The sequence below is a fragment of the Hypomesus transpacificus genome, unplaced genomic scaffold (assembly GCF_021917145.1).
Source record: "Hypomesus transpacificus isolate Combined female unplaced genomic scaffold, fHypTra1 scaffold_176, whole genome shotgun sequence".
In the NCBI taxonomy this organism is placed as follows: Eukaryota; Metazoa; Chordata; class Actinopteri; order Osmeriformes; family Osmeridae; genus Hypomesus; species Hypomesus transpacificus.
In genome coordinates this window covers 85,523-112,666 of record NW_025813730.1, presented here as the reverse complement: position 1 = coordinate 112,666, position 27,144 = coordinate 85,523, and the positions used below count along the sequence as shown (strand labels likewise).

Genomic DNA, 27,144 nt, shown 5'->3' with positions numbered 1-27,144 from the left:
CATATAGCCAATCATATTTTAAGATATTGGGGTGGCCAATCAGATTTCAGGGGTGGCCCGTGCCACCCTAGGCCACTCCCTGAACACGCCACTGCCTGTTACCCCACACTCATGCAGGAAACAAGCGGAATAGGTTCTAGTTTTATAGTGTCCAAACTTTTGACTGGTACTGAAACCATGTTTATTACATATAGAACAATAGTAAAAATGTCACAATCAAAAGTTTAAAACAATTATACACATGTTGCAGAAAATGTTAATAGTGTACCCAAAAATCCATAACCACATGAAGTAATATGTTGAAAGTAACCAAGTCTACTGGTCAGAAATCCCCCTACAGAGCAATTTTTTGTAACTGTACAGCATCGGCTCGCACAACATCATGATCTTGGAACTACCGAGTTTTTACCCCTAACTCGATGGCCCCAATCCCTAACTCCATGGCTCCAAACCTCAAGTCTCATTTACACCATCTACAGATGATCCTACCTGTATGTTGGAGTTGGGGGACTGCTCTGTTACCCTCCCTGTCTTTCTCCAGCAAGCCAGCTGTCTAACACGGGACAGGTAAAACATGGGCCCGATGTAGGTGCCAAAGCTTGGGGACATCCAGAGGAACTGCAGGACGGAGCACTGAGCTGGATTGACACTTTTCTGGGAGTAGATGATGGATAAATGAGGCACCAGGGCCACCAAGGGCATGTAAGCCACAGCAGCTGGCAGCATCACCGCCAGAATGTTCTTCACAACCTTCCTCTTCAGAGGCACGCCGTCCTGTGGACCCTCACCAGGACCCCTCCCCCACAGGACCCACACCATCCCCGCCAGACACAGAAGCATGACCAGGAACAGGACAGAGGTGGTCACGGCCAGATACAGAACCATGTTGAACACACCCAGGTAATAGGCCAGCAGAACCACGGCCAGAGTGAGCAGCCAGGCCAGCACACATGCGGCGCTGCGGTACTCTCGCCTGCGCAGTCTGAGGTACGCTACAGGGTGCGCGGCCGCCAGATAACGCTCCACGCACATGCACGCTAGCAGCAGCGGGCAGCCGAACAGGTTGAGGATAGAGGCGGCGTCAGCGAGCATTAGGGTCTTCACAGGGGCGTCTGGGTGCAGGATGATATAAATACTCAGCGGCAGACTGAGGCAGTACAGGATGTCCATCAGGGAGAGGTTGAAGCCCAGCACCTCGGAGGCAGACAGGATGTCCATCAGGGAGAGGTTGAAGCCCAGCACCTCGGAGGCAGACAGAGCCCTCCTGGGACTCAGAAGGAGCCAAGTCAGGCCCACGTTAGCCGTCAGGCTAGTCAGCAGGATGAAGATTTTGAATCCAAGGAGCAAGTTGGGGTTGGAGTTAACAATGCACTGGTATATTTTCTCAACCAACATCTCTGAGAGGAAGCATGAGAAAGGCGAACACTCAAAGTCCGACGGGAAGGAGTCCCCGTCGTCTGTAGAGTGGTTGGATGATGTGTTTCCTGAAGATGTGATGTTAATGGAGGGGCTGCTGTTGACGGCCATTATGTGTAGTTTGGGAGGAAATCAGGCAGAGCTTCCTGTGTGAAAATGGTGTCAGAAAACAACGTTAGTCAGACAGGGCAGGATAAATGGGTGTGTCGCTCATCAAGTGCCTGGAACTCTGTCACTGAATCTTAATGAATGTACCAAGAGTAGTCATTAATTTTGTTCACTGAAACAAAAAAAATTACCTATTACAAATTAAAACAGAAATTGTCAAGGAGAATTTAATAAACATACCATACAAAAAAAAAAATTGCACAACTGAAGATCAATAAAAAGAGCAATAAGCTAAACGTCCAAACTATTCAACATCTAAACAATGTGAAGATGAGTTTATTTCCTATTTTTTTTATATTTCAGAGATAAACTTGGCTGTGAAGGAACTCACCAGTTCAGGTAGAGGATGATGCACGTCTAAGGATGTCTGTGATTATAGTGTCTGGCTGCTACTACCCTTCCTCATGATGATAATTTGACAGACAAAGAGACCAAGCAGTTTGCATTCTCCAGTGATGGTCCAGTGGACATGTGAGTGATGAATGCGGCGGAATTTCAAGGTTTGATGGGTTTTCATTCTCGTCGTTTTTACAAGTGAACAAACACTTAGATGCAAATGTTCCATGGAAAAGAAAACTTTGTGGTCAGGTGAGCTCCTGTTGACATTTGTCAACACCTTTCTCATGCATCTCTATTTACCATAATGTAAATGATCTTGGGTCCAAATGTTTGGCAGTCCCCCTCAGAACGGTGTGAGGGTCCAGCTGGATGTTGGCAGCTCTATACATCATGCTGTATGTTTATTGCTAACAGGTTATAACACAACATGAAAAGCACCATGGTTATATTTTTATAAATAGCTATACTTTCATAAAAAGCTTTTATTGATTTTTTTTAAAAAGAAATTCACACAAGAAGCCTTACATTGAATCTTCAAAATAATAATAATGTATAATACTTGTACAATGTTAAAATTAATGACATTTTAGTAGTTAAGTGTACTAATGTTTCGTTGACAAACTGTCAACGAAATGGCAATTTATATGACATTTTTGGAAAATGGACAGCTTGATGCTACAGCATTTTGGCCTTCGTGACGTCATAATAATAGGTAGAGTTGTTAAACATCAACAGTGGTCTAAAGCCGTTGGCCTCTGACCAAGACCTCAACCCTTGTCTCTGTGCTGGGACACAAGTTTTTCGCAGTTATGGAGTCATCAAAGCTCCCCACAGCTCGATATTCTATGATCTTTAGTTACGGAACTATGCCGGATTCAAAAAATGAATGTGCAGGTGCATGTGAGGCCCATTGTTACTATTGTTTTTTTCTGAGGTAAAAAGCCCCCACTCGTGTCAAGTGTGTAACAACAGATAGGCCTACTAATGTACGCATTGGTGTGTTCCTTCCGCCAGGTAGGCCTATTGATATCGGCTTCGGCTTCAAGCATGGTGTAGAAGTGCGCGTGACAAACCGTCTAGAAGTCCCGCTAACACCCGACAATTTGCAGTCGCTCTCTTTCAGTATCCCCAGCCTTCACATTCGCTTGAAAGTTATGATCGGCAATATTGGTTTATTTCATTATGGGAATGTGGAAGTGTATTGTCTTCCACCGGCACAGGCAGATAAACCTGACGGAGACAACGAGACATCACTCGCGCCTCCACTGGCCTGCTTTTATCTGAACGAGGACGTTGGTGAGGTGATGCGCGCAGATCGAGATGTAACCACGAGATTAGTCACATCTGAATGTAGACAACCTGTAGAGATTACAACTGAGAAATCTCCAGGCCATGAGCACTCCGGTTCGGAAGATTTCTACACTTGTTCGGCAGGTTCCTCTCCAGCCACGTGCTGTGCCCGTTGGGACTCGGCCTCCGGATCGTCCTTCCGTGAGTCACCAAGCCTCCCCGGTGCGACACCGACAAGCGAAGGTCAGCGTGACGAGCTGATCTATGTGTCCTTCAAAGGAAAGCGCTACGCGCGCATTCTGTCCCGCCGGATGTGCACTGACGGTGACGTGGATGGCACCTGGACGGTGACAGATTTCACCGAGCGTGGAGAACTGGTGTTTTCTCTACGGCTTGACTTCATCCGACCCCGTCCAACCATACGGCGGTGGGTGGCGACTGGCGAGAAGCCTATAACGGAATGATATTGGCGATGTTTAACAGGAGAACAACCTTGTCACCTAATTCAAGGGTTATCATATAATTGCAGGCCTTATGGATATCGACATGATTGTGAAATAAATGTATTAAAAGAAAAAACAATTCACTTTCTTTGCCTTAATATTGACATGTCACTGAATAAGCATGGGTTCCCAATAGCTGCGACCACAGGGACATTTGTCTGGACAGACCAACCGGCCGACCGACAGGGCGAGGTCTTGAGCAGCTGGTCACAACAGATAAATAGGATACACGAACTAAAAGCAAAAGGATAGTGAAAAGTAAAAGGCCATTTTATTAATCGTTAACCTACCAGGAGGAGGCGGCAGTGAGAAAGCAACAACACCAGGAAGCAGTTTAACACGTAGTAGGCGACTGCACGACGAGCCTTTCGTCTTTTGACTGTTTGAAAGTTGTATAAATTCATCCACCGCTTGATTTTTGTTGTGGATTCAGGCCAACTTGCTGTCATGCCTTATTAAAGGCTATGTGTGAAGCTGTTTAATCATACACTCAACACCGATTAGGCAGTTACGTTAAGGTAGGCACCCTAAAAAACGAATGCTTTGGAAAATAGTAATAACTGTAGTTCATCGGTTAAGACAATGAAACTGTAACCATTGCTGTTAAAAAAGTTAAACTACCGGGTTGATTTTAGCAAAGAGTATAGCCCAATAGAAGGTGCAATTTGTGCAATCGTGCAAATAAATTCCCTTAGCATTATAATAATGTATAGGTAATTCTAAAAAGAAATAACCGACAAACTCTACCTAACGCTTTAAGAAAATTCAAATGAACACTAAAGTAATGACGGTAGGTTACAGTTAGACGTCACATGACTGAACATTGTACTAACATTTTTCAGAGTTAGCCTAATGGAAAATGCAAATGAAAGCGTTCGACTCTTACAATGCTATGACAACCAAATTATATCTCAAGTTTCATTGACAAACTCTACATAACGCTAATGTCCACCACATAGGTTGTGGCTCTGGCTCTGGGTTGGCTACACAACATGACCAGTTAAACATCAAAATACAATTTTGCACTGCTTTCAGAAACTAATAACACCAGTCATCTAGGTCTTAATGTTGAAGTGATAGGTGCACTCGTGCTGGTTTCTATCTCCAGAAGAGCAACATGGAGTTCCGGGCAGAGGAGGACTATGGAGTGGACACGAACAGTGACGAGTACGTGCTCCTCCAGGCCTACTGCACCAGGAGGTCCAGGCACAAGCCAAAGTCTTTCATGAGGGCTGAGGGCTCTTTGCCACCACTTGCCCCTGGGCCATCCTTACTGGGAGAAAGAGGTAAAGGCATACGTTTTGAAGGTCTAATGAGACCGCCTTCAGGGCCTTATAAAGTAACGCAGAGGGCATATGCTGAATCAGGGGCTAGAGAAACCATCTTTAAGAAGAAGCCCGTGGCAATATTCGAGTGTGCATCCGGTGCCGATATACAACCCGGTTCTTCTGGTTCTGGTACTGTACACCCTGGTTCTATACTGTACATTCTGGTTCCTCTGGTTCTATACAACACACTGTTAATGTTGGTGTGTTTTGTGTGTTGTGCATGTTTGTTGGTGTGTATGTGTGTGTGTTGTTTGTGTGTGACAGGTGCAGCAGACGAAGGCCGGGGTCTCACTGCTGTGGCTGACAGGCTGACTGAGATAGCAGACGATGTCAATGTGCAGATTAGAGAACCGAGCAGTTTAGAACCAGACTCCCCTGAGAACCCAGAGGGTAGGCCTCTCTCTCTCACACACACACACACACACACACACACACACACACACACACACGATTAGGATAGATCGTATCAGTTTTCTCACACAGTGTGTGGATCACAAGCATCACATCTGTCTGACTGAAAGACTTGGTGGTTATGTTTCATACCGCCTTTCTACCACGTTGAGAACGGTAGTTTTGCGGCCGGCCCACGACATTCACAGGCTTGAACTTGAAAACAACTTCTTCTCTGCAGATGTGATTCAGAAACTGGTGGAGCTTCTGAAGAATTCTGGAGACCAGCTGAATGAGGAGGTAATGCATGTGTGTGAACGTGTATCGGTAAGTGTTTCTGTGTGTGTGTGTGTGTGTGTGTCTGTTGGTGTGTTAAATGGTAACACAGAACTACATTTAAAACCCCTCCATGCATTTGAAATGGGAGCACCTCCCTGGCAGATCCAGAGGAACCAGGCCATGCAGACCTACCTCCAGAGCACCTTCACCTACGCTCTGTTTGAGCAGGTGACCTCTAGGGTTCAGGAGGTAGTGAGCGGGGGAAGCGGCGGCCGGACGGCCCAGGCCCGGGACCGGCTGGAGAGGCAGCAGATCGCCGTAGCCTTCGAGGTGACCAGCAGGCTGTCAGCGGTCGACCTGCTGCCCATGAGTAGGGCCATGGGCTACGGCACTCACTACGTCCAGATACACCACTCCTCCTGGGTGAAGCAGCGCGGAGGCTGGGTGAGTGTGGGGGGGCGGGGCCTGGGTGAGCGTGGGGGGGCGGGGCCTGGGTGAGCGTGGGGGGGCGGGGCCTGGGTGAGCGTGGGGGGGCGGGGCCTGGGTGAGCGTGGGGGGGCGGGGCCTGGGTGAGTGTGGGGGGGCGGGGCCTGGGTGAGTGTGGGGGGGCGGGGCCTGGGTGAGTGTGGGGGGGGGGGGTGAGAGGTGCTGGGTGGGTACATTATGGTAATAATGTTTTAAGATTCTTATGATTCTTATGATTACTTTCATTTATTTGCCTCCTAGAAAAAAGTATTTGAATCCGAAGACATTGATTAACACTTGCAAAGAACTGCCACAGCCCGCAGATCACCATGGTTACACCTTCACATCAAAGCAGGATTTAGGCAACAGGTTTTGCAGGATTACAGCATCTTTAATATTTTGACATTTTATTAATTTAGACCAATTATTACCAGCAGCAATAACAGTTCAGAAGAGGCGATGCAGGGATTTGTATTTTTAAATGACTAAATATGAATTATTGTCTTACTGTTTTGAATGAAGAGTGGTTTGTTTAACATAAAACATTTAATTATATTTTTGCTTTGAAATGATATGTATTACAAATGCATACAAATAAAAGCATGCAATCTACTAAATGTCGAGTGTTGGTCGTTAAACAAGAGTTGAAAGCTCACACACGTACAACATTTACACACGCACATACTGCACCCAGTGACGGCACTTATTGAAAATATTCTTGAAAATTAAAACATTCTTGAAGTTCTGTTTTTAGAAATGGATCTTAATTAGCTTTTTAATAACATGTTGATGATGTTGTCAAGCTGGGAGACTGACATGTTAACACATTCTAGATTCAAGGGCATGTCTGAGATATGGACAGTCTGACAGACAACAGTTAAAGTCCATATTGCAATGACATGCTCTATGTACAGAGCAGGAAAAAATCCTTTCATTTTTTGGAGAACATTCAACACTAAACTCATATGCTTCATTACGTACTGAAGTTATGCAGTAGCACTGACGAAGGAGAGGAAAAAGGGATTATTTACATTTGTAAGAATTTAAAGTTGGTTTCCTTGTCCCAGACAACAAACATCACCCACTGACAGATCGCGAGGCTTTCCCTGGGCTTGGGGTGTGCTTGTATCACAGGAAATAGATTGAGTCTAAATCGCCCTGACGGCATATGGTCAGATCCCCAGATAAGTGTTCATCTTGCCCAGGGCGTCACACACGGTGGTGAGGTCGCTCCGGAGCTCCTGGACCACGTTCTCTATGCTCCTGGTGTCCTTCAGCAGGTCGATGCTTAGCGTGTACGGGTTATAGTACACTGAGAAGGGCCTCTTGATCGACTTGGCAAACTCCCTGTATGGGGGAGGGCAGATTGTAACATGTAGAGATGGACTGTGTGAGGTGTCACAGGCAGAGAGATGGACTGTGGGGTCTCACAGGTAGAGATATGGACTGTGTAGGGTGTCACAGTTAGAGAGATGGACTGTGTAGGGTGTCACAGGTAGAGAGATGGACTGTGTAGGGTGTCACAGGTAAAGAGATGGACTGTGTGAGGTGTCACAGGTAAAGAGATGGACTGTGGGGTGTCACAGGTAGAGATATGGACTGTGTAGGGTGTCACAGGTAGAGAGATGGACTGTGTGAGGTGTCACAGGTAAAGAGATGGACTGTGGGGTGTCACAGGTAGAGATATGGACTGTGTAGGGTGTCACAGGTAGAGAGATGGACTGTGTAGGGTGTCACAGGTAAAGAGATGGACTGTGGGGTGTCACAGGTAGAGATATGGACTGTGTAGGGTGTCACAGGTAGAGAGATGGACTGTGGGGTGTCACAGGTAGAGATATGGACTGTGTAGGGTGTCACAGGTAAAGAGATGGACTGTGTAGGGTGTCACAGGTAGAGATATGGACTGTGTGAGGTGTCACAGGTAAAGAGATGGACTGTGTAGGGTGTCACAGGTAGAGATATGGACTGTGTAGGGTGTCACAGGTAAAGAGATGGACTGTGTGAGGTGTCACAGGTAAAGAGATGGACTGTGTAGGGTGTCACAGGTAGAGATATGGACTGTGTAGGGTGTCACAGGTAGAGATATGGACTGTGTAGGACGATGGGTTAGATCAAAGCCATTTAAGACGGCCCACAGTTGCAGATCAACCAAAGAGCCAGTGAGATTTCCCATGGGTGTAGTCCAGTAGTGCATACCACCTCTCCTCATGCTGTCCCCCACCCATCCATTACTGCTGTTATATACACAGTAGAAGGTGCTATCGCCAGTCTGCGTGCCACCTACACCTGCCCTCACCTCATCTTCTCTTTGGCTTCTTCAAAGCTGTCGGATACAAAGTAGACATCCTGGAAAGTGGTGATGAGGCACTCCTGGTGACAGGTGGTCCCCGGGTCAAACATCCTCACTGTGGCCTTGTCAGACAGGGCGTGCTGGAGGGGCAGGTGGGGACGACATTACACTTGTGAGGTATTTAGAAGTATTCTAAATGGTTTTTGACCCTGTCTGATATGTGTGTGCACAGTGTGTGTGTGTGTGTGTACAATATGAGTACAAAGTGTGTGTGTGTGTGTTTGTACAATATGAGTACAATGTGTGTGTGTGTGTGTACTCAAGGTGTGTGTTACCCGTAGCTCTCCAATAGATGACAGCAGGCCTGCTCCATAAGCCCTCAGCTGGCCATCTTGTTTACACAAGCCAAACTCGATGGTGAAGAAATAACACTGCAGAAGGAAGACAGTCAGACAGCTCCACCATTCACACTAGCATCACACCAGCTGGGTCAGACCAGCTGGGTCACACTCAGCACCACACCAGCTGGGTCAGACCAGCTGGGTCACACTCAGCACCACACCAGCTGGGTCAGACCAGCTGGTACCCACAGAGGGTCAGATGTAGACCAGCTGGTACCCACTGTGGCTAGTTTCTGTACGTCCTCGTCCGATGCTCCTACAGACGCCAGACCAATCTCCTGGGAGAACTGGGCAAACTTAGGGTCGGCGAGGAGAGGGACATGACCCAGCAGTTCATGACAGGTGTCTCTGAGGGGAAAGGTTTAAGATATGGTTGAGGGAATATAAATGTTAATAATACAAAATTCACAAAGAAAAACTAATTGTTCTGCATTTCCACACAGTTCACCAACCGGAAATTCATCAACTGTCTCAGACCAGTGTCCGATCCATGTTTCAATGTCTTTGTACTTCTCTTTCTCGCTGACAAACCAGTTTGATCAGACGAGCAATAGTGGAGCGTGGAGCTGTGGGTAGCTGCGGTACTCACAGGGGGAGGGAGGGAGGGTAGCTACGGTACTCACAGGGGGAGGGAGGGAGGGTAGCTGCGGTACTCACAGGGGGAGGGAGGGAGGGTAGCTGCGGTACTCACAGGGGGAGGGAGGGAGGGTAGCTGCGGTACTCACAGGGGAGGGTAGCTGTGGTACTCACGGCTCTGGTGTGTAGAGGGGGTCAGTGCTGTGGCGAACGTACTGAGTGCAGTTAAACACTCGGTAGGCCAGGCCAGCCAGGAAGTCTCTCGGCGACAGATACCCCGCGACAGGCCGCACGGTGAAGCCTGATCTCTCTTTAACAGTCACCACACAAACATTCTGTTATCTCTGAAACAGTCTTCACACAAACATTTTGGTATCTTTGAAACAGTCACCACACAAACATTCTGTTATCTCTGAAACAGTCATCACATAAACATTTTGGTATCTCTGAAACAGTCATCACACAAACATCCACTGTGCTGATCGTACATGGGTGAGGGTTTCAGTTTTGATTTACAGTTTGAAACGCTTGACAGAACCTGTTAAAGGACCCGGCTGCCCCCTACCTCTCAGAAACAGAGACACGTCCTCCAGTTGAGGAATGTTGTCCTCTCGGTACCCACAATGCTTTGAGAGCAGGGGGAGGTTCTTCAGGTACTCACGGCAAGCGTGTGTGGGGTAGAGCTTGGTGAGCTCACGGTACACCACCCCCCATGTCCTCACCTCCTCTGGAGAGTATTCTATGCGAGGGATAGGCTGGCCACTGGGAGATGAGGATACAGGGGGGTCATTTAGGTAAGTTTTGCAGCTTCTACTTGACAAAATGTGCAACATTGCTATGCAGTTTTGTACTGTCTGATGTGATTCTGGTATTGTTCTGTGTATGAGGAAATGTATTACGCAGATATATAGTGAAGGATTAGTGAAGTCTATCAGAAACCACACTCACAACTTGTAATTCATGGCCACTTCCACAAAATACTTCCTTCTCTCGCGATAAACATTATCTTTGAAGCCCTGGTTGGAGAGGAAGAGCAGGGAGATAAGAGATCAGTTAGGTTTAGTGTCTGCTTAGGTATGAAGTAGTGAATGGGTTCTCCTTTTCAGGTGATTACAGCTCATCTAACAGCAACATGAAACATCCATGAACTGAAGGCTACCAGTTTGTCACTGAGAGGAAAATAATCATGTAGAATTTGAGTGATAATGTAGAGAAATTACAGGATGGTCTGCATCCAGCTCTGATCCATACATCAGGACTCGGTGGGAACATTGGTCCAACTCTGAGATCTTCTGTGGGAACCAGGGCACCTCTTCCTCATCTACAACACACACACACACACTATATACTCTGCACACACACACTATATACTCTGCACACACACACAAGATACTTTGCATGTACAGTGTACACACATATACAATAGTCACACACTATACTCTGCACACATACACACACACACACTATACTCTGTATATGCACACACAAGATACTATGTAAATAAACAAACACAATACTCTGTGCAAGTCCTTAACTCACATGATGTCAGGCACAGGGACATACATGAGATGTTGAACCAGGAGCAAAACTATAACCAGACATTCTGAGCATTCAAACCAATGAACGCATGTGCAACTGTCCACCACACACTCAGCCGCAATCTAGTCTTCTAATCTTATTTTCTCAACCTTTAAGCAACAACAGAGGCACACTTGTTTTACAAAGAATGTAGAACAACATGATCTTACCCATGGCCAGTGATTCAAGACAAAACAGAGGAGTTGTCTACCTGCTTCAGCGGTCCATACGTGGGGAGGAGTGTTGAAGGAAACGATGTTGACGTGATCCTTGAGGTGCTGAAGCAACTCATTAAACTGCTTCTTGGTGCAACTGCAATCAGCGTAGATCTCCACTTCCGAAGTGAAGCGCTTTGACCTTCTAGACTCGATGTGATTCAAGTTGACATGTTTCTCCTGGTGAACATTAGAATATATTCATAGCAATAAAAAAAAAGGTAAAGCATGTTAACTCAGGCATTTTTTCCATCAATCATAGGGGAATCAAATCGAAAGTGTAAGAAACTTTTAATAAACATTCGTAAAACGTACTTCCTACATCTTAAAATATGATTGATATCAAGATGTGACAGACCTGAAACAGGCGCAGCGCTCTGACCAGACATCCAACCTCGTTGTTCAGGGTGAAAACCACGGCAGTCTTCCCTGTCTCTGCAGCCTGATTCTCGGTGTTAGGTTTCTCGTCGATAGGATAGAATGAGGGGCGTCGTGTCTGGGCAACAAAAGCGCTGATTAGCTTTGACATGATGAAGTATTTTGATTACTACAGACTAACCAGAAATGAACAGGAAGTTAGATTTTTTATCTACAAAACAGGATACAAGGATATACTCACAAACAAAATGTTCAATGACTACTGTCAAGTTATCAGACTTCTGAACTGAGTTCAGTGAACTCTAAATAACCTATAATTCTACATCTCAAAGCCTTACTGGTCTGTGACATGCAACAACTGTATTTATATGCCGCTGTTTGAAAGGGATTTTTTGTATTTGTAAGCTATCTTTTCAATATGTGCAATATCCATATTTATGATGTGCAATAATTATATTTAACATGGTTATCTTTTGTATAGTTTTTGCCTTTATTTGTATTCACTCTGCACAGGAGTAATGTTTTTAGTTAGAGCACTACTTGGACAAAATTTCGTTCATATGTGCACTCAGTCTGTATTGTTGAATGACAATAAAGCCTAAATAACGGAATAGCAAGGATAGTTTGTCAGATTATAAACATAGTTTATAGTGTTTTTAAGACCACAAATGTTCTAATATACCATCATCAATCATACAATGCATAACTATATCCAACAGACAAGAAATCCATCCAATTATCAAACCAACCAAATAGCAAAAGCTTTTCAATCAACCAACCAATCAATGCTCAGGGGCCCACGGCAGGTGCCCTCAGGGGCCCACGGCAGGTGCCCTCAGGGGCCCACGGCAGGTGCCCTGTTCAGGCTCTTACCATCTGTCCACCAGTGTGGCGCAGGTTCTGCTGGCTGAACATGGCCGAATCCAGGGAGAGCCCTCGGCGGGTCCAGTACTTGCTGGAGAACATCATCATGGCTGGCTGCATCCTGGGCACGGGCTCCCTCTTCCTGGGTTGTGACGATGATGCCATGGCCAGGCAGGACAGTGTACCGCACAGTGCCTTGATGCTGTCCACCGCGCGCCTCGTCTCACGCCTCCGTGCTGCGCTCTGCCTCCACCCCCTGCCCTGAGCTGCTTTATAGGCGAGGGGGGATGAGGGGGAGGGGGGATGGGGGGGGGGGCTGAGGCACCCCTCATGACACTCAGTGCTGACACACAGGTTGGTATAAAGGTTTGAAGAGCTTTCTCCGCCCCTCGACTCCATCAGTCAGAACTGTGGGATAGGAGGCAGGTGTTGCTGTTCATTAGGTGTGTGTGTGTGTGTGTGGGGGGGGGTGACTTGACAAAATATTATCATTTTATATCAGATTTAAGATTTTATCCTTGACAATGCACTCTTAACACCAAGATCTCCCTCTATAGAAGGAGGCTGATGGGGATATTGCACAGGATGATGCAATGGAAGCCAGCTGATGAGACGAGATTTGTTGGGCTACACAAGATGACGCAGACAATGCGTTCTGGCTATTTTCCCGCATTCATAAAGTACAATACAGGTGCGTCTGAATGGTAAAGTAGCTGTCAGTCCAAACAAAGCCGCCTCTTTTATTAAATCCCTGGAAGATAAGCTGTAGGCGATACGCTATCGGGCAACTCTGAAGCAATTTCCTGCTTGACAGGAAATGAAAGCATGCGGCGCTGGGACGCTATGCCGGGCTAGGCTTTGTTCTAAAGGGGACTTCGAATTATGAGCAGATCTGTGTGTTGATACTTCGATCCGGAGGCAGCGCCGACCCCGCCGCCTCCATGCCTGAGACAACTCCAAACGTCTTCCATCAAAGCCACGGGGAGCACTGTGAACTGTCACAGACAGACGAGCGTCACATACTGACGTCCGTCACAGACTTAAAAAGGGCGAAATGGCATTTAGAGCCGTGCATGGCCTGCATTTCAAGTGGAATTATGGGGGCAGGAGGGGGGCGGGAATGATGGGTGCTTCAGTTCTTCAATCGCAGTCAAATGCCTGAATAACGTCTCGGGCCTCCGTGACATTTTAGGACAAATTCAAGTACGGCATAAAAAAAAACTAAGAAGTGAAAATAACCACACATTTGCTTCAATATTGGAGACTTGAATATTCCTTGCATTGACTACATGTTGGACAGCAAATGAAAATATAGTTTCATTTTAGTTGAAATAATAACTTAATATCTTGCAATACGCTCAAATAATCTAAGCAGAAGCAATTTATAGAACTCCATATTTAGTAAAAATAGGAAGACTGAGATGTACTTAATCATTAATCTAATCGAGTTTACTTTGAATTTAAAGGGGCAATTGACTGCAAAACCGATTTTACCTTGTCATTGTTGAAAAACGACAGTTCGGAGGGTAAACTGAACATACCGTGAATATCAAAGTCTATTGACACCTCTATCCCATTCAAATCTCAAAAAGAAAAAATTTGGCTGTAAAACGCTAGCTTTTCAACAAAGCCACCGGTCCTACGTAGGACCGGTGATCGCCCTCTTATTGGCTCTGGTCTGTATCTTTGTCACGCCCCAGAATTTACATCCAGACCAGCCAGAGGTAGCGTCTATCTCCGATACTAGTTTAGCTGCGCGCTGCTCTGTGTAGGCTACTTATAAGGAATTACAAAGAAGAACGTTTTGAATTATAACAAGGATATTGATTATGGACCACGGTCGTAAATGCTGTGTTCCAGGCTGTACAGGGAAGGCTAACACTTACAGTCTTCCCAAGGAGCCAAACATTCAACAGGCATGGCTGCTGTTGTCTATGAGAAGATCCAGGCGAAGTTCGACACTCAATCATTCATTTGCTCTGAACATTTCACCCAAGACAGTTTTGACAACCTTGGACAATTTCAAGCAGGATATGCTAGGAAACTGAACCTGGAAAGAAGTGCTGTTCCAACCGTATGCTCATTGCAACCGCAAGCTATAAGGACAGTAAGATGTTGTGCTAACAGTTATTAGCAATGCTAACGTTTCCTGTATATAGCATACCAGGTAGAATGCTAAATACGTTTCTACACACATCAAATGACTCTAGCTAGACTAGCTGTAGTCGGCATTAGAAGGGAAGCTTCCGAAAAATAGCCAGAATACGAACTGCAGTCTGGCTTATTGCTAACGCCTGTCTAGATAATCTATTTGAAAGAACTGGAGAAAGGCAGGTTTTAGATACAGGATACATTAGCATTGCTAGTAACTGTTACTAGTAACACCTAGACTGTAGGCATGTAAACAAGTTTAGCTTGCTAGTTAATGCAAGAGCATAGAATGTGTAATAATTTAGCCTAGTTTATTGGCAATGGGGCTAACGTTGATTCATGTTCCTGACTGTGTTTCATTCAAATAAATAACCTGTGTAATGAAAATCTACAATTCACGATGCATGTTTGTCCAGATCTTTGTCATGTTATTTTACAGCAAGATATCTAGAGCTAGCCTAGCTAGCTAACTGAAGCCGAGTAGAATCACGATTGCAACAACGTTTGGTTGCTAAGCTGTAGCCTAATGTTCTACCCACCTAAGTCAATCCAGTTTGCTTCAACAACAGAAGTGGAAACAAGTAATGTTATCATTTCAAATGTTATATAGTCAATCTGTTGAAAACAGTGTTGTGTAGACACAATAGATTTATTTGCGCGTTTTTATTTCAAGTCTCCAACTTCAGTGTTTCAGCGAGTGCTGCTGTTGGCCGTGTTGCGTTTTTGCTCCCAGCTTCACTCGTTGATAACCAACCAATCAGCGCGCAGCTTATCTAAATATTAATGAGCATACCATAAAAGGAGAAAAGCTAGTGTTTTTTCCCGGGAACATTTCAGACGATCTGTAAGAGGGCATAGAACAGCACCCGGGCCATTTTCAACCCAACCAATGTTACATACCCTATTCGGAGACCTTAAGGAACAGTGTGAAATACCCCAAAAAAACAGTCAATTGCCCCTTTAAGAATACAGAGGAAGAGGAAATAGAAAATGTGTCACTATCACAAGATTAACTGCCAGTTAACAAGGATACATTTAAATAAACCCTGAATGATTGATTTTATTCCCTGAAGAAAACATTCCCTTCAATTAAAATAGGAACTGAACCCTTTGCTTCACGTGCTAACACTACTAAATACCTCCAGAACGAAAAACGTTATGAATATTGTTACATTTATGTTAATCAATTCACTCAACAAAAAATAAAAGTTGTTCATAAATCAGAGCAAAACAAATGGATACTTCAATTTGATCAAGATTATGCTTGTATTAAAAAATGGACAAAAGAAATCCAAAAACAATCCAATGTAAGGATTATGGTTAGTAACTCAAGTGGAAAACAATAGGTTTCAAGGAAGGAAATATTTAGTCTATAAAATATTTTAATCCATGGAATAATAAAAAATAAACCAAACTCATCAATACTGAAATTTGAGTACACAATGGTTTGCATTTACTGTATTATCCCTGTACGGTTTTGTAACTATGGTGGCTGTTTTTTGACTTTTCTCACATTTCACTTAGAGATCTCTGGTGCCAATATCCAGTTTGTCAGTGGCAATTAAAATCTCCTGCCAAATGTGCATGTAATTAAACAAACATTTAAATTCAAAAACAGGATTTGGACATTGTGTGCATGATTCATAAAAGGGTTTCCTAAAGAATAATAAGCACATCATTACTTACATTGCAAACTCACCTCACCCATCTTATGTCAAAATCACTCGCAAAAGAGAAGTAATGACTCAATGAAAAGACAAAATGGTTCAAGAAATTACAAAAATAATAAACTTTGAATAATCTTCAATCCTTTGTACATTCGATTACATTTCTCTCCTCCAGAACTTGATATTGTGGCATCGACCTGCCGGTTTCTCCAGCAGAGGTCTGCTATTCTCCTTATGGGTGGATATAAGAAAAGTTTCTTTGTTGTCTGAGTTGTATTGTTCACTATGATATGAAGGCAACTTTGCACCCGTTCTTAAGGGGTTCTCTTAAATGTCCATGGCCGTTGGAGAAGGTCTCTTGTCTCTGTGTGGATCTTGGAGATGAAGATGACTCACACGTCCCAAACTCCCTCATTTCACACCCAGGAATCTCTGTTTCTATGTTGAATCCCAGGATTTCACTTATTGCATGAGGCAAATCCTGTTTCAGCAAGAAATATGTATATATTAGTCTTCACACAAACCCTCAATCGTCTTTCATGTGGATTTGTAGGCATCAGTACAACATGAGTGGCAGCAGGAGCACACAAACGTGACAAGAAGGTTACGAAGATCTAGAACATGTCATTTGTTCTGTTTTGAAATTGCTTCAGACACTTAAAAGTTAGAGCATAAACCGTTTTCTTACCTTACAGCTTCTGATCTGCATACAAATGGCCTCGGCTTTGTGAAGGATTTCTTCAATGTCCAGTTTCATTGAAAGCTCATTAATGTGCTGTTCGAACAGGAAACAACAGCATGCACATTTAGAGGGGACAATATTTATTCAAATACACGTGAACGAGAAGCAAAAAAAGTCGCTTCACTGGCGCGAATAACTTGGCTTTGGGTGTGAACAGCATTTACCTTGAGGATCTCGTTGAAGCCATAGTTCTCCTCCATGATCTTCTGCTTCTCTGCGTCCAGGATGGCACAGCACACCAGCAGGTGGAAGTTCTGGCAGGGCAAGCCGGTCCACATGACCTGAGCAGGATCAAATATAAATGTATTTGTATAGCCCTTTTTACAAGTCATGTCACAGAGGGCTTCACATATGCCCACAGAATCGAGCACAACTTCTGTCACTATAACTCCGGTCTGTATTGAGGTTTACTCCCATCATGGAAGGAGGAACAGGGCTGCAGGTCCTGCTGAAGGAGGAACAGGGCTGCAGGTCCTGTTGAAGGAGGAACAGGGCTGCAGGTCCTGCTGAAGGAGGAACAGGGCTGCAGGTCCTGTTGAAGGAGGAACAGGGCTGCAGGTCCTGCTGAAGGAGGAACAGGGCTGCAGGTCCTGTTGAAGGAGGAACAGGGCTGCAGGTCCTGCTGAAGGAGGAACAGGGCTGCAGGTCCTGCTGAAGGAGGAACAGGGCTGCAGGTCCTGCTGAAGGAGGAACAGGGCTGCAGGTCCTGCTGAAGGAGGAACAGGGCTGCAGGTCCTGCTGAAGGAGGAACAGGGCTGCAGGTCCTGCTGAAGGAGGAACAGGGCTGCAGGTCCTGCTGAAGGAGGAACAGGGCTGCAGGTCCTGCTGAAGGAGGAACAGGGCTGCAGGTCCTGCTGAAGGAGGAACAGGGCTGCAGGTCCTGCTGAAGGAGGAACAGGGCTGCAGGTCCTGTTGAAGGAGGAACAGGGCTGCAGGTCCTGCTGAAGGAGGAACAGGGCTGCAGGTCCTGCTGAAGGAGGAACAGGGCTGCAGGTCCTGCTGAAGGAGGAACAGGGCTGCAGGTCCTGCTGAAGGAGGAACAGGGCTGCAGGTCCTGCTGAAGGAGGAACAGGGCTGCAGGTCCTGCTGAAGGAGGAACAGGGCTGCAGGTCCTGCTGAAGGAGGAACAGGGCTGCAGGTCCTGCTGAAGGAGGAACAGGGCTGCAGGTCCTGCTGAAGGAGGAACAGGGCTGCAGGTCCTGCTGAAGGAGGAACAGGGCTGCAGGTCCTGCTGAAGGAGGAACAGGGCTGCAGGTCCTGTTGAAGGAGGAACAGGGCTGCAGGTCCTGCTGAAGGAGGAACAGGGCTGCAGGTCCTGTTGAAGGAGGAACAGGGCTGCAGGTCCTGCTGAAGGAGGAACAGGGCTGCAGGTCCTGCTGAAGGAACTCACCTCCCAAAGCCGAAGCACGTCCTGAAAACTCAGCTCCCTCTTAAAGCGGATCAGTAACCAACGGAAGCAGAAGTAAAGGTATCCTGAATCCTGCGCCTCTGTAGGAAGAGGAGAGGGGGGTTAACAGACCAAGTGCCAGTTTGACAGTTATTTAAAAAGGATTTGATTTTTACACATATACTGTATTTTTATATCTGTCATGAGAAATGTTGAGAACAAAACCAAAACAATGAGCTACTACTCTACATAAGCACTGTGCGTCCGGTAAATACAGACCGTTCCTTGACGTTACCCACTGAAATAGTGAGAACTATGCGCTTCTGATCCTTGATTTTTCTGATGTATTTTATACATGCAATATTTGTACCGAGGTAGGTGGTGAAGGCCACGTCCAGCAGTCTGAGGAGAGAGCTTAGCTGGATGAGCTGGGTCTTCATGCCCTGCATGTGCTCCTCAAAGTTCTGGTGCTGCACACACACACACACACACACATATATACGGGACTGAGGAAATAGCTTATGTTGCTCCTCAAAAGATTCAAACCAACTGGAACGCCTGGATGTCCAGTGATGTCCAGGAGACAGGCTAACCCTGGACCCCCCGGCGTTAACAGAAGGAACAGAAGAAGATTAAAGCAAAGCAGTGTTACCATCTGATCCATGAAGGACACAAAACACCAGAAGGCGTCCACTTCGTTCTCCATCACATACAGCACTGGAGACAGCAGGTCGCTCATTCCCTGGACGTAACCTGAAGGACAGGACACAAACACAGCAACATCAACACAAGCTCTAACCCCTAACCCTAACCTGAAGGACACAAACACAGCAACACAAGCTCATAACGATATCAACGCGTTTAATTTATGGTGCGCCCTTAATTGTGGAGGCAAACCTCAACAATCAAGCAGTTAAGACAGAAACTCATTATGTGCTATTCAAAATGATGCCTTCTTAAATTCTCACAACTTGCTAAATATTTACACAGTTTCAGAACACTGTTCTATATGTTGACCTTTGACAGGATAGTTTCAGTTAAAGATGGGGATTCAGAGGGAGTTATCAGGGGTGAGTCACAGGTAACATTTAGAATATTCTAATAACAATCAACTAATACTACTAATGATCAGATCATGTTCAAATCTTCTGCCCCTGTTTGTGATTGAGGACATCTGCATGGCCAGCGATCACTGTGTGCACTCACCCAGGTCAAAGTCATACATGCAGTACGTCATCAGGATGTCATGCAGGAGGACAAGTCCTGGGTTGTCGATGCCTTCATAGAACCTGTTCGTTCGGTCCGTGCGGTTGACATCTTTCTCTAGGAAGAAACAGTGTGGTATGAAGCCCACAGTCTCAGAGTCTGGCTGGAAGAGAGAGTGGATGAAGGGGCTCTGGTTGCCATGGCGTTACCTATCAGACTGCGGAAGTCTCTTAAGCGGGAGTTTCTTCTTTCCTGGTCCTCACTGACCGACTTCCACTGCAGCTTCATCCTGAAGTACTCATCTCTAGTGGACCAATGGTGGAAGGCAGGCAATGAAGCCTGGCATTCTGTCTGTGTGTGTGTCTGTGTGTGTGTCTGTGTGTGTGTCTGTGTGTGTGTCTGTGTGTGTGTCTGTGTGTGTGTCTGTGTGTGTGTCTGTGTGTGTGTCTGTGTGTGTGTCTGTGTGTGTGTCTGTGTACACGCTAGCAAATCATCCAGTAACACGAGGATAGAGAGATAAGCAACCTACGTGTTCTTCTTCTGGAGGGCTTTCCTCTCCTCGTGGGTGCTGTCCCATGGGAAGTAGCCAAGGAGAAACTTCCACGTGTCTTTCCTCAGTGCGTGGCACAGACCCTACAATGACAAAAACAAATAAGAAAGAAGCTTCATTTATTCAGTGCACTAAAAGCTGACCTTTAAAAAAGACCTTTAACCACTTTATCCACCTGGAGGAATTTCCCAGCATGATGGATGTACGTGGGTAACAGCCTGTTTAACATACCCCCTTAAATATGGCTTGTTTGAGGTGGGGGACGTTGTGAAATCTTCCCTCTGGATCTTGGTGTTCCGCCAGATCCTCTGCAGACAGTGGACTCCTCCTCTGCACGTCTGGCCTGGCACCCAGGTCAATCTGACACAGGCGGGGGAACAGGCATTACGACTCCCACTCGACAAGAAGATCTGTCAATCGTTTGGTTCACTTAGCAGTCGCCTTCATCCAAAGCGACTTCCACATACAGAAAGTACAGCAGATCGTGGAGGTCTGTCAGTGGTGTAAAGACGAGGAAGGGATTGTTCACTATGAACACTGGGGGTGGGAATATTTTGGTACCTCACGATTTGAAACGAGTCGATAAAAAAAATCGATCACGATTTTTCCGACATAAAAAAAAAAATATATATATATACATATATATTTAAAAAAATCATTACAAAAAAATGTATTGACATATATTTGTGAATCGATCTGAATCGCTAGCAGACTGAATCTCTATTCAAATGTGAATCGATTCTTTCCCCCACCCCTAATAAACACCCGACCACAGCAAGACGCATGAAGAAACATATCCATCTCTGCCTACCACCCCAGTGCCCCTCAGAACAGCACCAACAGCCTCGCTCAGCGCCACAGCTTGGGGTAAAAGCCTCAGCTAAATGAATACATCACATGACATCAGCGTTGCTTCTTGTGGACCACTCACCCTGGTAATGACCTCGAAGCCCGGCTCCTCTTGCTGGTTGATCTCCAGGCCTGGGATGACCTCTCCCAGCAGGTCGGCCACCTCCTCTGGGGGGCGCTGTTGCTGCTCCTCCGAGCCTCGGAACGCATCGAAGATGTAGTTGGTGACCTTGGAGAAGCCGCCCAGGGTGGTGACGTACGGATCCTTCTTCAGCTTCTGTGGGGGTGGAGGAGGGGGGGGGTTAACAACGTGATCTACATCATCCCCTCATGCACATTTCAATGCTTGTGTGACAGCTGCCACCGTACATGAACGAGTCCGAAGTTGTTATCGTCTAGAAGATTCTCAAAGGACTGGGAGAGAGCTTTGTGGTGAGTACTGACTAGCAGGCAGCCTTCGTCCTCCGGGTCTCTGGAAACGACAGACACAGACACAAGTGCTCAACAGCGTGTTTCAGTAGCACAAGGATTCAGGCTTCTTCAAGAACTAAACCAAACAAACAAGCTTGAGATCGGAACATCAATGGTTCCCAACCCTGGTCCTCAGGGTACCCCTGTCCTGCATGTTTTAGATGTTTCCCTGCTCCAACACACCTGATTCAAATGATTGGGTCGTTATCCAGCTCTGCAGAAGCCTGCGTATGACCATTCATTTGAATCAGGTGTGTTGGAGCAGTGAAACATTCTAAAACAGGCAGGACAGGGGTGCACTGAGGACCAGGGTTGGGAACCACTGATCTAGACGTCTGCACCGCGGTAACAGCACCGCGGTAACAGCACCACCATCACAATGAGACACGTCCGTGCAGAGTCAATAATAGCTTTCTTGCAATTAATTTCAACAGCTTTGAGGTTCATCACACCTCTACCTGCCGTCATAACACACGCATGATATCACAAACCATTTTCATAACTCAAAACCTGAAGACACAGTTGGAGGAACTGCTTGGATTATAAAAAGCCTGGATAAGAACTTTAATAACAGCTACCTCCTCAGAGATAAAGAATCCCCCACAGAAAGAAAGCCAGACTCTTTCTAGATGACAGTTGTTTTCCTTGAGGCTGCTCGCTGACCCAAAAAAAGGATTATCACAAAAAAAGGCATAAAAGGAGAAGAAACATTAGCTCAAACCCTAATGAAAAGTGACTTTCCGCAATCTCCGTTTTCATTGAGGAGTAGCAGCAGGATAACACTTGTACTTCCATGTTGTTGTAGCCGCCAATCATCTTAACGGTTTGGATTTACGTGATCACGTGATCGAGCCACTTGAAGCACAGTGCAACACGCTCTCGGATTCAATGTGTTTTCGTTTTTAATCAGTTTCTCTTCTGTTGTTGTTTATGCTGCTATAAAAATAAATAAATAAAAAACGATTGAGTCACAGACGCTCGTCCATTCTACATTTTAATCTTGTTGCTTAACGGTTAATGGTCATTAACGAGTGTTGGCTATCGGTCAGAAAAAATATTCATAATGACCATTCGTCCCTGAAAGACCTCTGATGACCCCATCTGCTGGACAATAACCACAATGCACCAGGTGAACATTTGCCTTTGTTGCTCTCTCAAAACCTGGTTTGCTGGGCCTGTGTACTCACTCGCTAAGCACTGTGTATCTCCTCAGACAGTCCAGGAAGCTTTTACTGCCTCCTTGGTGAAAATGCAGTGCTGGCAGGGCAGAGGAAGGCTCCTTGAGCTGGAACACCAGGTAAGACCAGCCCTCTTCCTTCACCGTGATTGACCTGAGGTCATACACACTGAAGGCGAATGAGTACTTGCTCTTCCCATTAGTGTGGTTCAAAGCACCTAAAAAACAAATGCAAAAAAGACAATATATTTAAAAAAGGAACAATGTACAAGTTCTCTACAACATCAATTCCCAAACATATCAACCAGCGTATGAAAACAAGTCTGGAGCCTGAACCCCCACCATCGCCGTTGGTGCAGGGTTTCCTCTTGAAGGTGACGGCGTTGATCATGTCCCACTCTGTCTCGTAGCTCTGCTGCGGTTCCACCTGTGGCTTCTCCCCCGGACCTCTGGACCACTCCATCACTGAGCTGGAGTCCTGCTCAGAAAACACATGGGCTTCATCAGGGAGCCATGACAACAGCAGCTCTCCATTACTGCCTGGACTCCCTGCCTGGACTCACATGGGCTTTACAAGAACATAGCACAGAGTTACGAGAACAGCGGCATCTCTTAAGTGCAACCTTATAAACTATTTATGAAGTTCTCCATCGGGGTCTTAAATACAGAATGCAGAAGAGGGCAGCTAAAAGCAGCTTTGGGTGACCTTAGGCCAAACAGGAGGTCATTAGTCCTGGTGGAGTTGAATAGTTGCGTCTTTAGACAAAACAGCCACCACAATTTAAATGTTGCAGGGAGAATGCAGGAAAATATCTCTATAAGGTTTTGATTTTGTCACATCACTTTTTTTAATCCTAATATGCTGTGAGATCAGTTAGATACCGCCACCCCTGTTTTTTGTCTGTATAATATAGCAATTACGCAGTAAAGGATCCAAACCTTGCCAGCGCACAGCATGTTGGATGGATCCACACTGTCCTCCATAGGTTTGTATTCCACAACAATGTCCCCATCCTGATTTTTTTTAGGGGGAAACAAGAAACATATTACTCAAAAGTGTCCCTTCTTGAATTGTACATGAATTCCAAATGCTATAAACCACATGTACCTTGTCAATTAATCTTAGGAAACCTGGTGATAGAAGGTCTTGCTCGTCGCTGTCGTCATTGCTTGAATGTATGAACACACCTTCATGTTCAAATACAACCTCAAGGGAGCAGAAATAACACACTGTTACAAGGAAAACGTTTCAACAGAGTTTATTTATTCACTTGGAAATGGTAACGTAGATAGCGTAGCTAATCATTATGCTTTAAATATAAACACACTGCACGCACTATACTGTGGCGGTAGCTAACTAACTAGATAACTAGCCAGCTACCGCTTAACAGGTAGCTAGGCTACCTTCTCCAAGTCACTGGCAGCATTTACCTACAGCTGTACTAAGAGCATGAACGAAATAGGGAACTTTATATAAAATAAAGTAGTTATTTAAACTAGTTTGCAGTTGGCTAAGCTTCAAATAGAAGGCATGGGTCTTTCGTAGCAATTAGCTAGCCAGCTAGAAGCTGCAAAACACCGTGGTTTGTTACTAGCTTTATTGCTAATCTCAGTTACTGCCTAAATACACCACGTTCCAGCTTATACATTACCAATTTACATAGCATTGAATAGTTCTTCTAATTTGACAAGTGGGAACATATCACTAGCATTCTTGAACAAAACGAGTCGACATTAACCCAAAGTGAAGGCAGTTCAAGGCAAGCTAGCTAGACTAGGTAAATAGCCACGTATCTGTCGATCTCTGATAGGATCCCATGCTTCGTGACGTGTCCAAAAATGCTAACGTCTAATGCTTGCACTTGCAGTGACTCGATATGAAACAAGGATTTATAGCAAGCTCTCTTTTTCATTTTTTCTGCTAGTTAAATGATTAACCAATTACGGGGCTATGAAACGGTGTCTTTGAAGCTGAATTTAATCGACATCACCTCATCAACTCGAATAACTCTTGATAAATTAGCACAACACTACAGTTCCGTAGCTGGCGAGGCTACAGTAGGGAAACTCAAAACAAAAGCATGGTTGGACATTACTTGTATCTATCCATTGTTTCTTCATATTGACTAAAGTATTTTCCTACAGAAGTCAATCTGTTACCACGCAAACACACAAAATAAACATATTCCAACAGTTATGTATTTGCAATACCTTTGGAGGAGTATCAGCCGCCATGTCGCCTGCTAGCAAGCACTCACGACTCGACTAGCTACGTAGCATAGCTCACGTGCCTGTCAGCTTCCACAACAACAGTGACAAGTCATCTTCCGCAAATGTCTGATTGCGCATGCGTGAGCACCAGGCGTTTCCATGTATTTGGCAGTAAAGAGGGGTTCATCACAGACAAATAACATTGTAGGGAGCCGTTTTAATTCGTGTATTTTAATCTTAGAACGACTTACTTATTCCAACAATGTATTGTTCAGATGGCATTAATATATGATTTTAATTAAATAAATAAAACGTTATTGTCCATCCACATCAGGGTAGATGTGTCATGTTATGCCGGGTTGCTTTGCGCTGTCTTGCCCAGTCTGACCTTGTGTTGTTCTGTGCATCTGACAATAAAAGACTTGAACTTGAACTAAAAAGTGCTCTTTACAGAGACATACACAAGTTTTGCCTGGCTTACTGAATGACAGTAAGGATATTGGAATGCAACCACGGACACTCCCATAGGGGGATATTACGCCATTTCCTGATAAGCGAAACCACAGGAAGTAAGAACGGCGAAGCTAGCGCACAGGCTAGCTAGCTAACTGTGCTATTGATCATAATACTTCTTAACATATTTGCTCTCCTATTAATGGGTCCGATTTTGTAATTATAGACAGATGTAGTGAGTTTACCTCTACACGTAACGATCAAGCTGTACTAGGCTACAAAATGGATTTAAAACCGAGTGATCTCTCTCCGAGAGAAGAAGGGGAGCTCGAAGACGGAGAGATATGCGATGATGAAACCGAGGAAAAGGTGCTTATACAGCAGGGATTAAGGCCTAGTAGTAGAACGATCCCTAACTCACAACGAAGTACACGAAAATCGAAGCAAAAACTGCATATGTTACCTTCGCTTATACCACCGGATTTTCGACTTTTAATGCCATACAACCGCGGACCTCACCTGCACAGTCCCTTTCCCATAAATCACCGACAGCAAGGGGGACCCAGTGGACCAGACCGACCACCACCACCGGGACTACCGTTGGGGCCAGATCAGAGGCCACGCTCCAGCTTTTGGGAACGAAGTCATAGTGCCTTGGGAAGATTTAGACATCGGGGGAAGCCAAATGAAGGACACGGGGATTGGGACAGAGTAGGTTGGGGAGACTTGCTTGCTGGAGGAAGAGAACCTGGGAGACCTCCCCAGGGTCGTTATGGGTCCGGAGAGAATCACAACAACATCAGAGAATCTCCCACAAGAAGTATCCTTTGTTATTGATTCTTACTAACAAAAATGTATAAGTGAGCTAATTGGCACAACATCGGCTGGTATGTAACCGGCATGTATGTCCCTAGATGGTAAGGTAACACTGGGTATGACGTGGTTTGTCAGAGCTGTGGCTGACATGATATGAACATGTTGCTAAAATATTTGACAACTGTATTTTATGTGGATTAGATTGCTAACAATAATTGTAGCAAGCAATAGGCCTGATTGTAGGTCATCATGTCGATTTTTTTGAAGAAATGGGCTTGTACGTAAACTGTAATACAGTCATAGTTTAAAGCCTAATGTTTTTTTTTTTTTTTTATGGCCTTACATGACAGCCGGAAGACCACTTCAATTACCTAAGTCTTTCCTTGACCTACTATTTTCAGAAAAAGTATTTGGGAGGAACCAGGTGAGGAAACCAGTTCATAATGTTGCCAAAACCGAAAATGGGGTTGACGAGAGCTTTGAGGATTTGCTCTCGAAGTACAAGCAGATTCAGTTGGAGCTGGAATGTATTAGGAAAGAGGAAACAATGGCTCTAAAACCCGATGAGTCACCTTCCAAAGAGGCTGAAGTCCCAGTCAGTATTTCCACAGCCGACCCAGTAGCAGACACAAACACTGTTCCCAGCGACGATGCCGCTGATGACACAGAGAGAGCGGAGAAAAAGGCTTTCCAAGCCTTCCCCCTCAAGCCTCTCCGCCAGAAACTCCTCAAACCTGCCGAGTTGGACGCTCTGAAAACCAGATCATCAGAGCTGGAGTTAAGGGATGGCGACCAGAAACCTGAAAAAGAGAGTGTCGAGGAGACCGGAGTGGAGGAAGAGAAAGGCCCAATCGACCTCACTGCCAATTCAGAAGGTGCGTAAGAATCATAATAAAATGTTGCCACGATTTATTCAAAAATGCCTTTCTTAACCTCAGGTTCCATCAGTATTTGGGTGAGAATGTATGTTATTATAGTTTTGCT

The 27,144-nt window shown here is 45.3% G+C and overlaps 5 protein-coding genes across 11 annotated transcripts in view; 2 read left to right on the top strand and 3 right to left on the bottom strand.

Annotated features, from left to right (window-relative positions):
• Positions 1 to 215: 215 nt before the first annotated feature.
• On the bottom strand, positions 216 to 1,994 carry LOC124489139 (atypical chemokine receptor 3-like). Its single transcript, XM_047051809.1, has 2 exons — positions 1,916 to 1,994; positions 216 to 1,562 (listed from the first exon to the last, which is right to left on the bottom strand). Exon 2 carries the CDS (start codon positions 1,525 to 1,527, stop codon positions 454 to 456), a length of 1,074 nt encoding a protein of 357 aa, XP_046907765.1. The 5' UTR covers positions 1,528 to 1,562; positions 1,916 to 1,994; the 3' UTR covers positions 216 to 453.
• Positions 1,995 to 4,020: 2,026 nt separating this feature from the next.
• Positions 4,021 to 6,795, top strand: si:ch211-218c6.8 (apoptosis facilitator Bcl-2-like protein 14). Of its 4 annotated transcripts, none has more exons than XM_047051800.1 (6): positions 4,022 to 4,234; positions 4,825 to 5,002; positions 5,084 to 5,173; positions 5,309 to 5,434; positions 5,676 to 6,157; positions 6,440 to 6,795. In XM_047051800.1, exons 2-6 carry the CDS (start codon positions 4,834 to 4,836, stop codon positions 6,470 to 6,472), a joined length of 900 nt encoding a protein of 299 aa, XP_046907756.1. In that variant the 5' UTR covers positions 4,022 to 4,234; positions 4,825 to 4,833; the 3' UTR covers positions 6,473 to 6,795. The 4 variants fall into 4 exon arrangements, with proteins under 4 accessions (XP_046907759.1, XP_046907756.1, XP_046907755.1 ...); XM_047051801.1 differs by having other exon boundaries at positions 4,024 to 4,234; positions 4,825 to 5,173; positions 5,676 to 5,734; positions 5,876 to 6,157; XM_047051803.1 differs by lacking the exon at positions 5,084 to 5,173 and having other exon boundaries at positions 4,021 to 4,234.
• Positions 6,796 to 7,125: 330 nt separating this feature from the next.
• tph2 (tryptophan hydroxylase 2 (tryptophan 5-monooxygenase)) lies at positions 7,126 to 12,719 on the bottom strand. 2 transcript variants are annotated; one of them, XM_047051797.1, is made up of 11 exons: positions 12,490 to 12,719; positions 11,597 to 11,734; positions 11,235 to 11,418; positions 10,666 to 10,766; positions 10,394 to 10,461; positions 10,011 to 10,207; positions 9,620 to 9,755; positions 9,091 to 9,217; positions 8,804 to 8,899; positions 8,475 to 8,608; positions 7,126 to 7,525 (listed from the first exon to the last, which is right to left on the bottom strand). In XM_047051797.1, exons 1-11 carry the CDS (start codon positions 12,643 to 12,645, stop codon positions 7,351 to 7,353), a joined length of 1,512 nt encoding a protein of 503 aa, XP_046907753.1. In that variant the 5' UTR covers positions 12,646 to 12,719; the 3' UTR covers positions 7,126 to 7,350. The 2 variants fall into 2 exon arrangements, with proteins under 2 accessions (XP_046907753.1, XP_046907754.1); XM_047051798.1 differs by lacking the exons at positions 11,597 to 11,734; positions 12,490 to 12,719 and having other exon boundaries at positions 11,194 to 11,237.
• A 2,954-nt stretch (positions 12,720 to 15,673) lies between these two features.
• On the bottom strand, positions 15,674 to 24,997 carry tbc1d15 (TBC1 domain family, member 15). Of its 2 annotated transcripts, none has more exons than XM_047051810.1 (17): positions 24,892 to 24,997; positions 23,789 to 23,887; positions 23,620 to 23,694; positions 23,023 to 23,158; positions 22,691 to 22,898; positions 21,402 to 21,504; positions 21,115 to 21,309; positions 20,415 to 20,543; positions 20,163 to 20,266; positions 19,843 to 19,937; positions 19,634 to 19,750; positions 19,080 to 19,180; positions 18,798 to 18,897; positions 18,431 to 18,528; positions 17,205 to 17,321; positions 16,987 to 17,073; positions 15,674 to 16,779 (listed from the first exon to the last, which is right to left on the bottom strand). In XM_047051810.1, the coding sequence occupies exons 1-17, from the start codon at positions 24,913 to 24,915 to the stop codon at positions 16,582 to 16,584; spliced, it is 1,986 nt and encodes a 661-aa protein (XP_046907766.1). In that variant the 5' UTR covers positions 24,916 to 24,997; the 3' UTR covers positions 15,674 to 16,581. The 2 variants fall into 2 exon arrangements, with proteins under 2 accessions (XP_046907766.1, XP_046907767.1); XM_047051811.1 differs by lacking the exon at positions 24,892 to 24,997 and adding an exon at positions 24,333 to 24,471.
• Positions 24,998 to 25,452: 455 nt separating this feature from the next.
• The window catches only part of LOC124489122 (zinc finger C3H1 domain-containing protein-like), a 17,837-nt gene continuing 16,145 nt past the window's right edge, over positions 25,453 to 27,144 (top strand). For both annotated transcript variants that reach the window (XM_047051778.1, XM_047051777.1), the window contains exons 1-2: positions 25,453 to 26,164; positions 26,562 to 27,035. In XM_047051778.1, coding sequence (XP_046907734.1) covers positions 25,627 to 26,164; positions 26,562 to 27,035 — 1,012 coding nt within the window. In that variant the 5' untranslated portion in view covers positions 25,453 to 25,626. The remainder of the gene's footprint in view (positions 26,165 to 26,561; positions 27,036 to 27,144) is intronic.

Bases quoted from the DNA above. Each gene is read 5' to 3' on its own strand.
- tbc1d15 (XM_047051810.1), bottom strand. From the start codon at position 24,915: ATGGCGGCTGATACTCCTCCAAAG. The intron at 21,505-22,690 runs GTGAGTACACAG...TGTCGTTTCCAG, and splicing joins AGATACACAGTGCTTAGCGA to AGACCCGGAGGACGAAGGCT. The intron at 19,751-19,842 runs GTAACGCCATGG...GTTTCTTCCTAG, and splicing joins AGACTTCCGCAGTCTGATAG to AGAAAGATGTCAACCGCACG.
- si:ch211-218c6.8 (XM_047051799.1), top strand. From the start codon at position 4,834: ATGGAGTTCCGGGCAGAGGAGGACTATGGAGTGGACACGAACAGTGAC. The intron at 5,435-5,675 runs GTAGGCCTCTCT...TCTTCTCTGCAG, and splicing joins CTCCCCTGAGAACCCAGAGG to ATGTGATTCAGAAACTGGTG. The intron at 6,158-6,439 runs GTGAGTGTGGGG...TTTGCCTCCTAG, and splicing joins TGAAGCAGCGCGGAGGCTGG to AAAAAAGTATTTGAATCCGA.
- LOC124489139 (XM_047051809.1), bottom strand. From the start codon at position 1,527: ATGGCCGTCAACAGCAGCCCCTCCATTAACATCACATCTTCAGGAAAC.
- tph2 (XM_047051797.1), bottom strand. From the start codon at position 12,645: ATGGCATCATCGTCACAACCCAGGAAGAGGGAGCCCGTGCCCAGGATG. The intron at 10,767-11,234 runs GTAGACAACTCC...TGTGTGTTGTAG, and splicing joins CGTATGGACCGCTGAAGCAG to ATGAGGAAGAGGTGCCCTGG. The intron at 9,218-9,619 runs GTGAGTACCACA...CTTTCCCCTCAG, and splicing joins CCCCTCTACACACCAGAGCC to AGACACCTGTCATGAACTGC.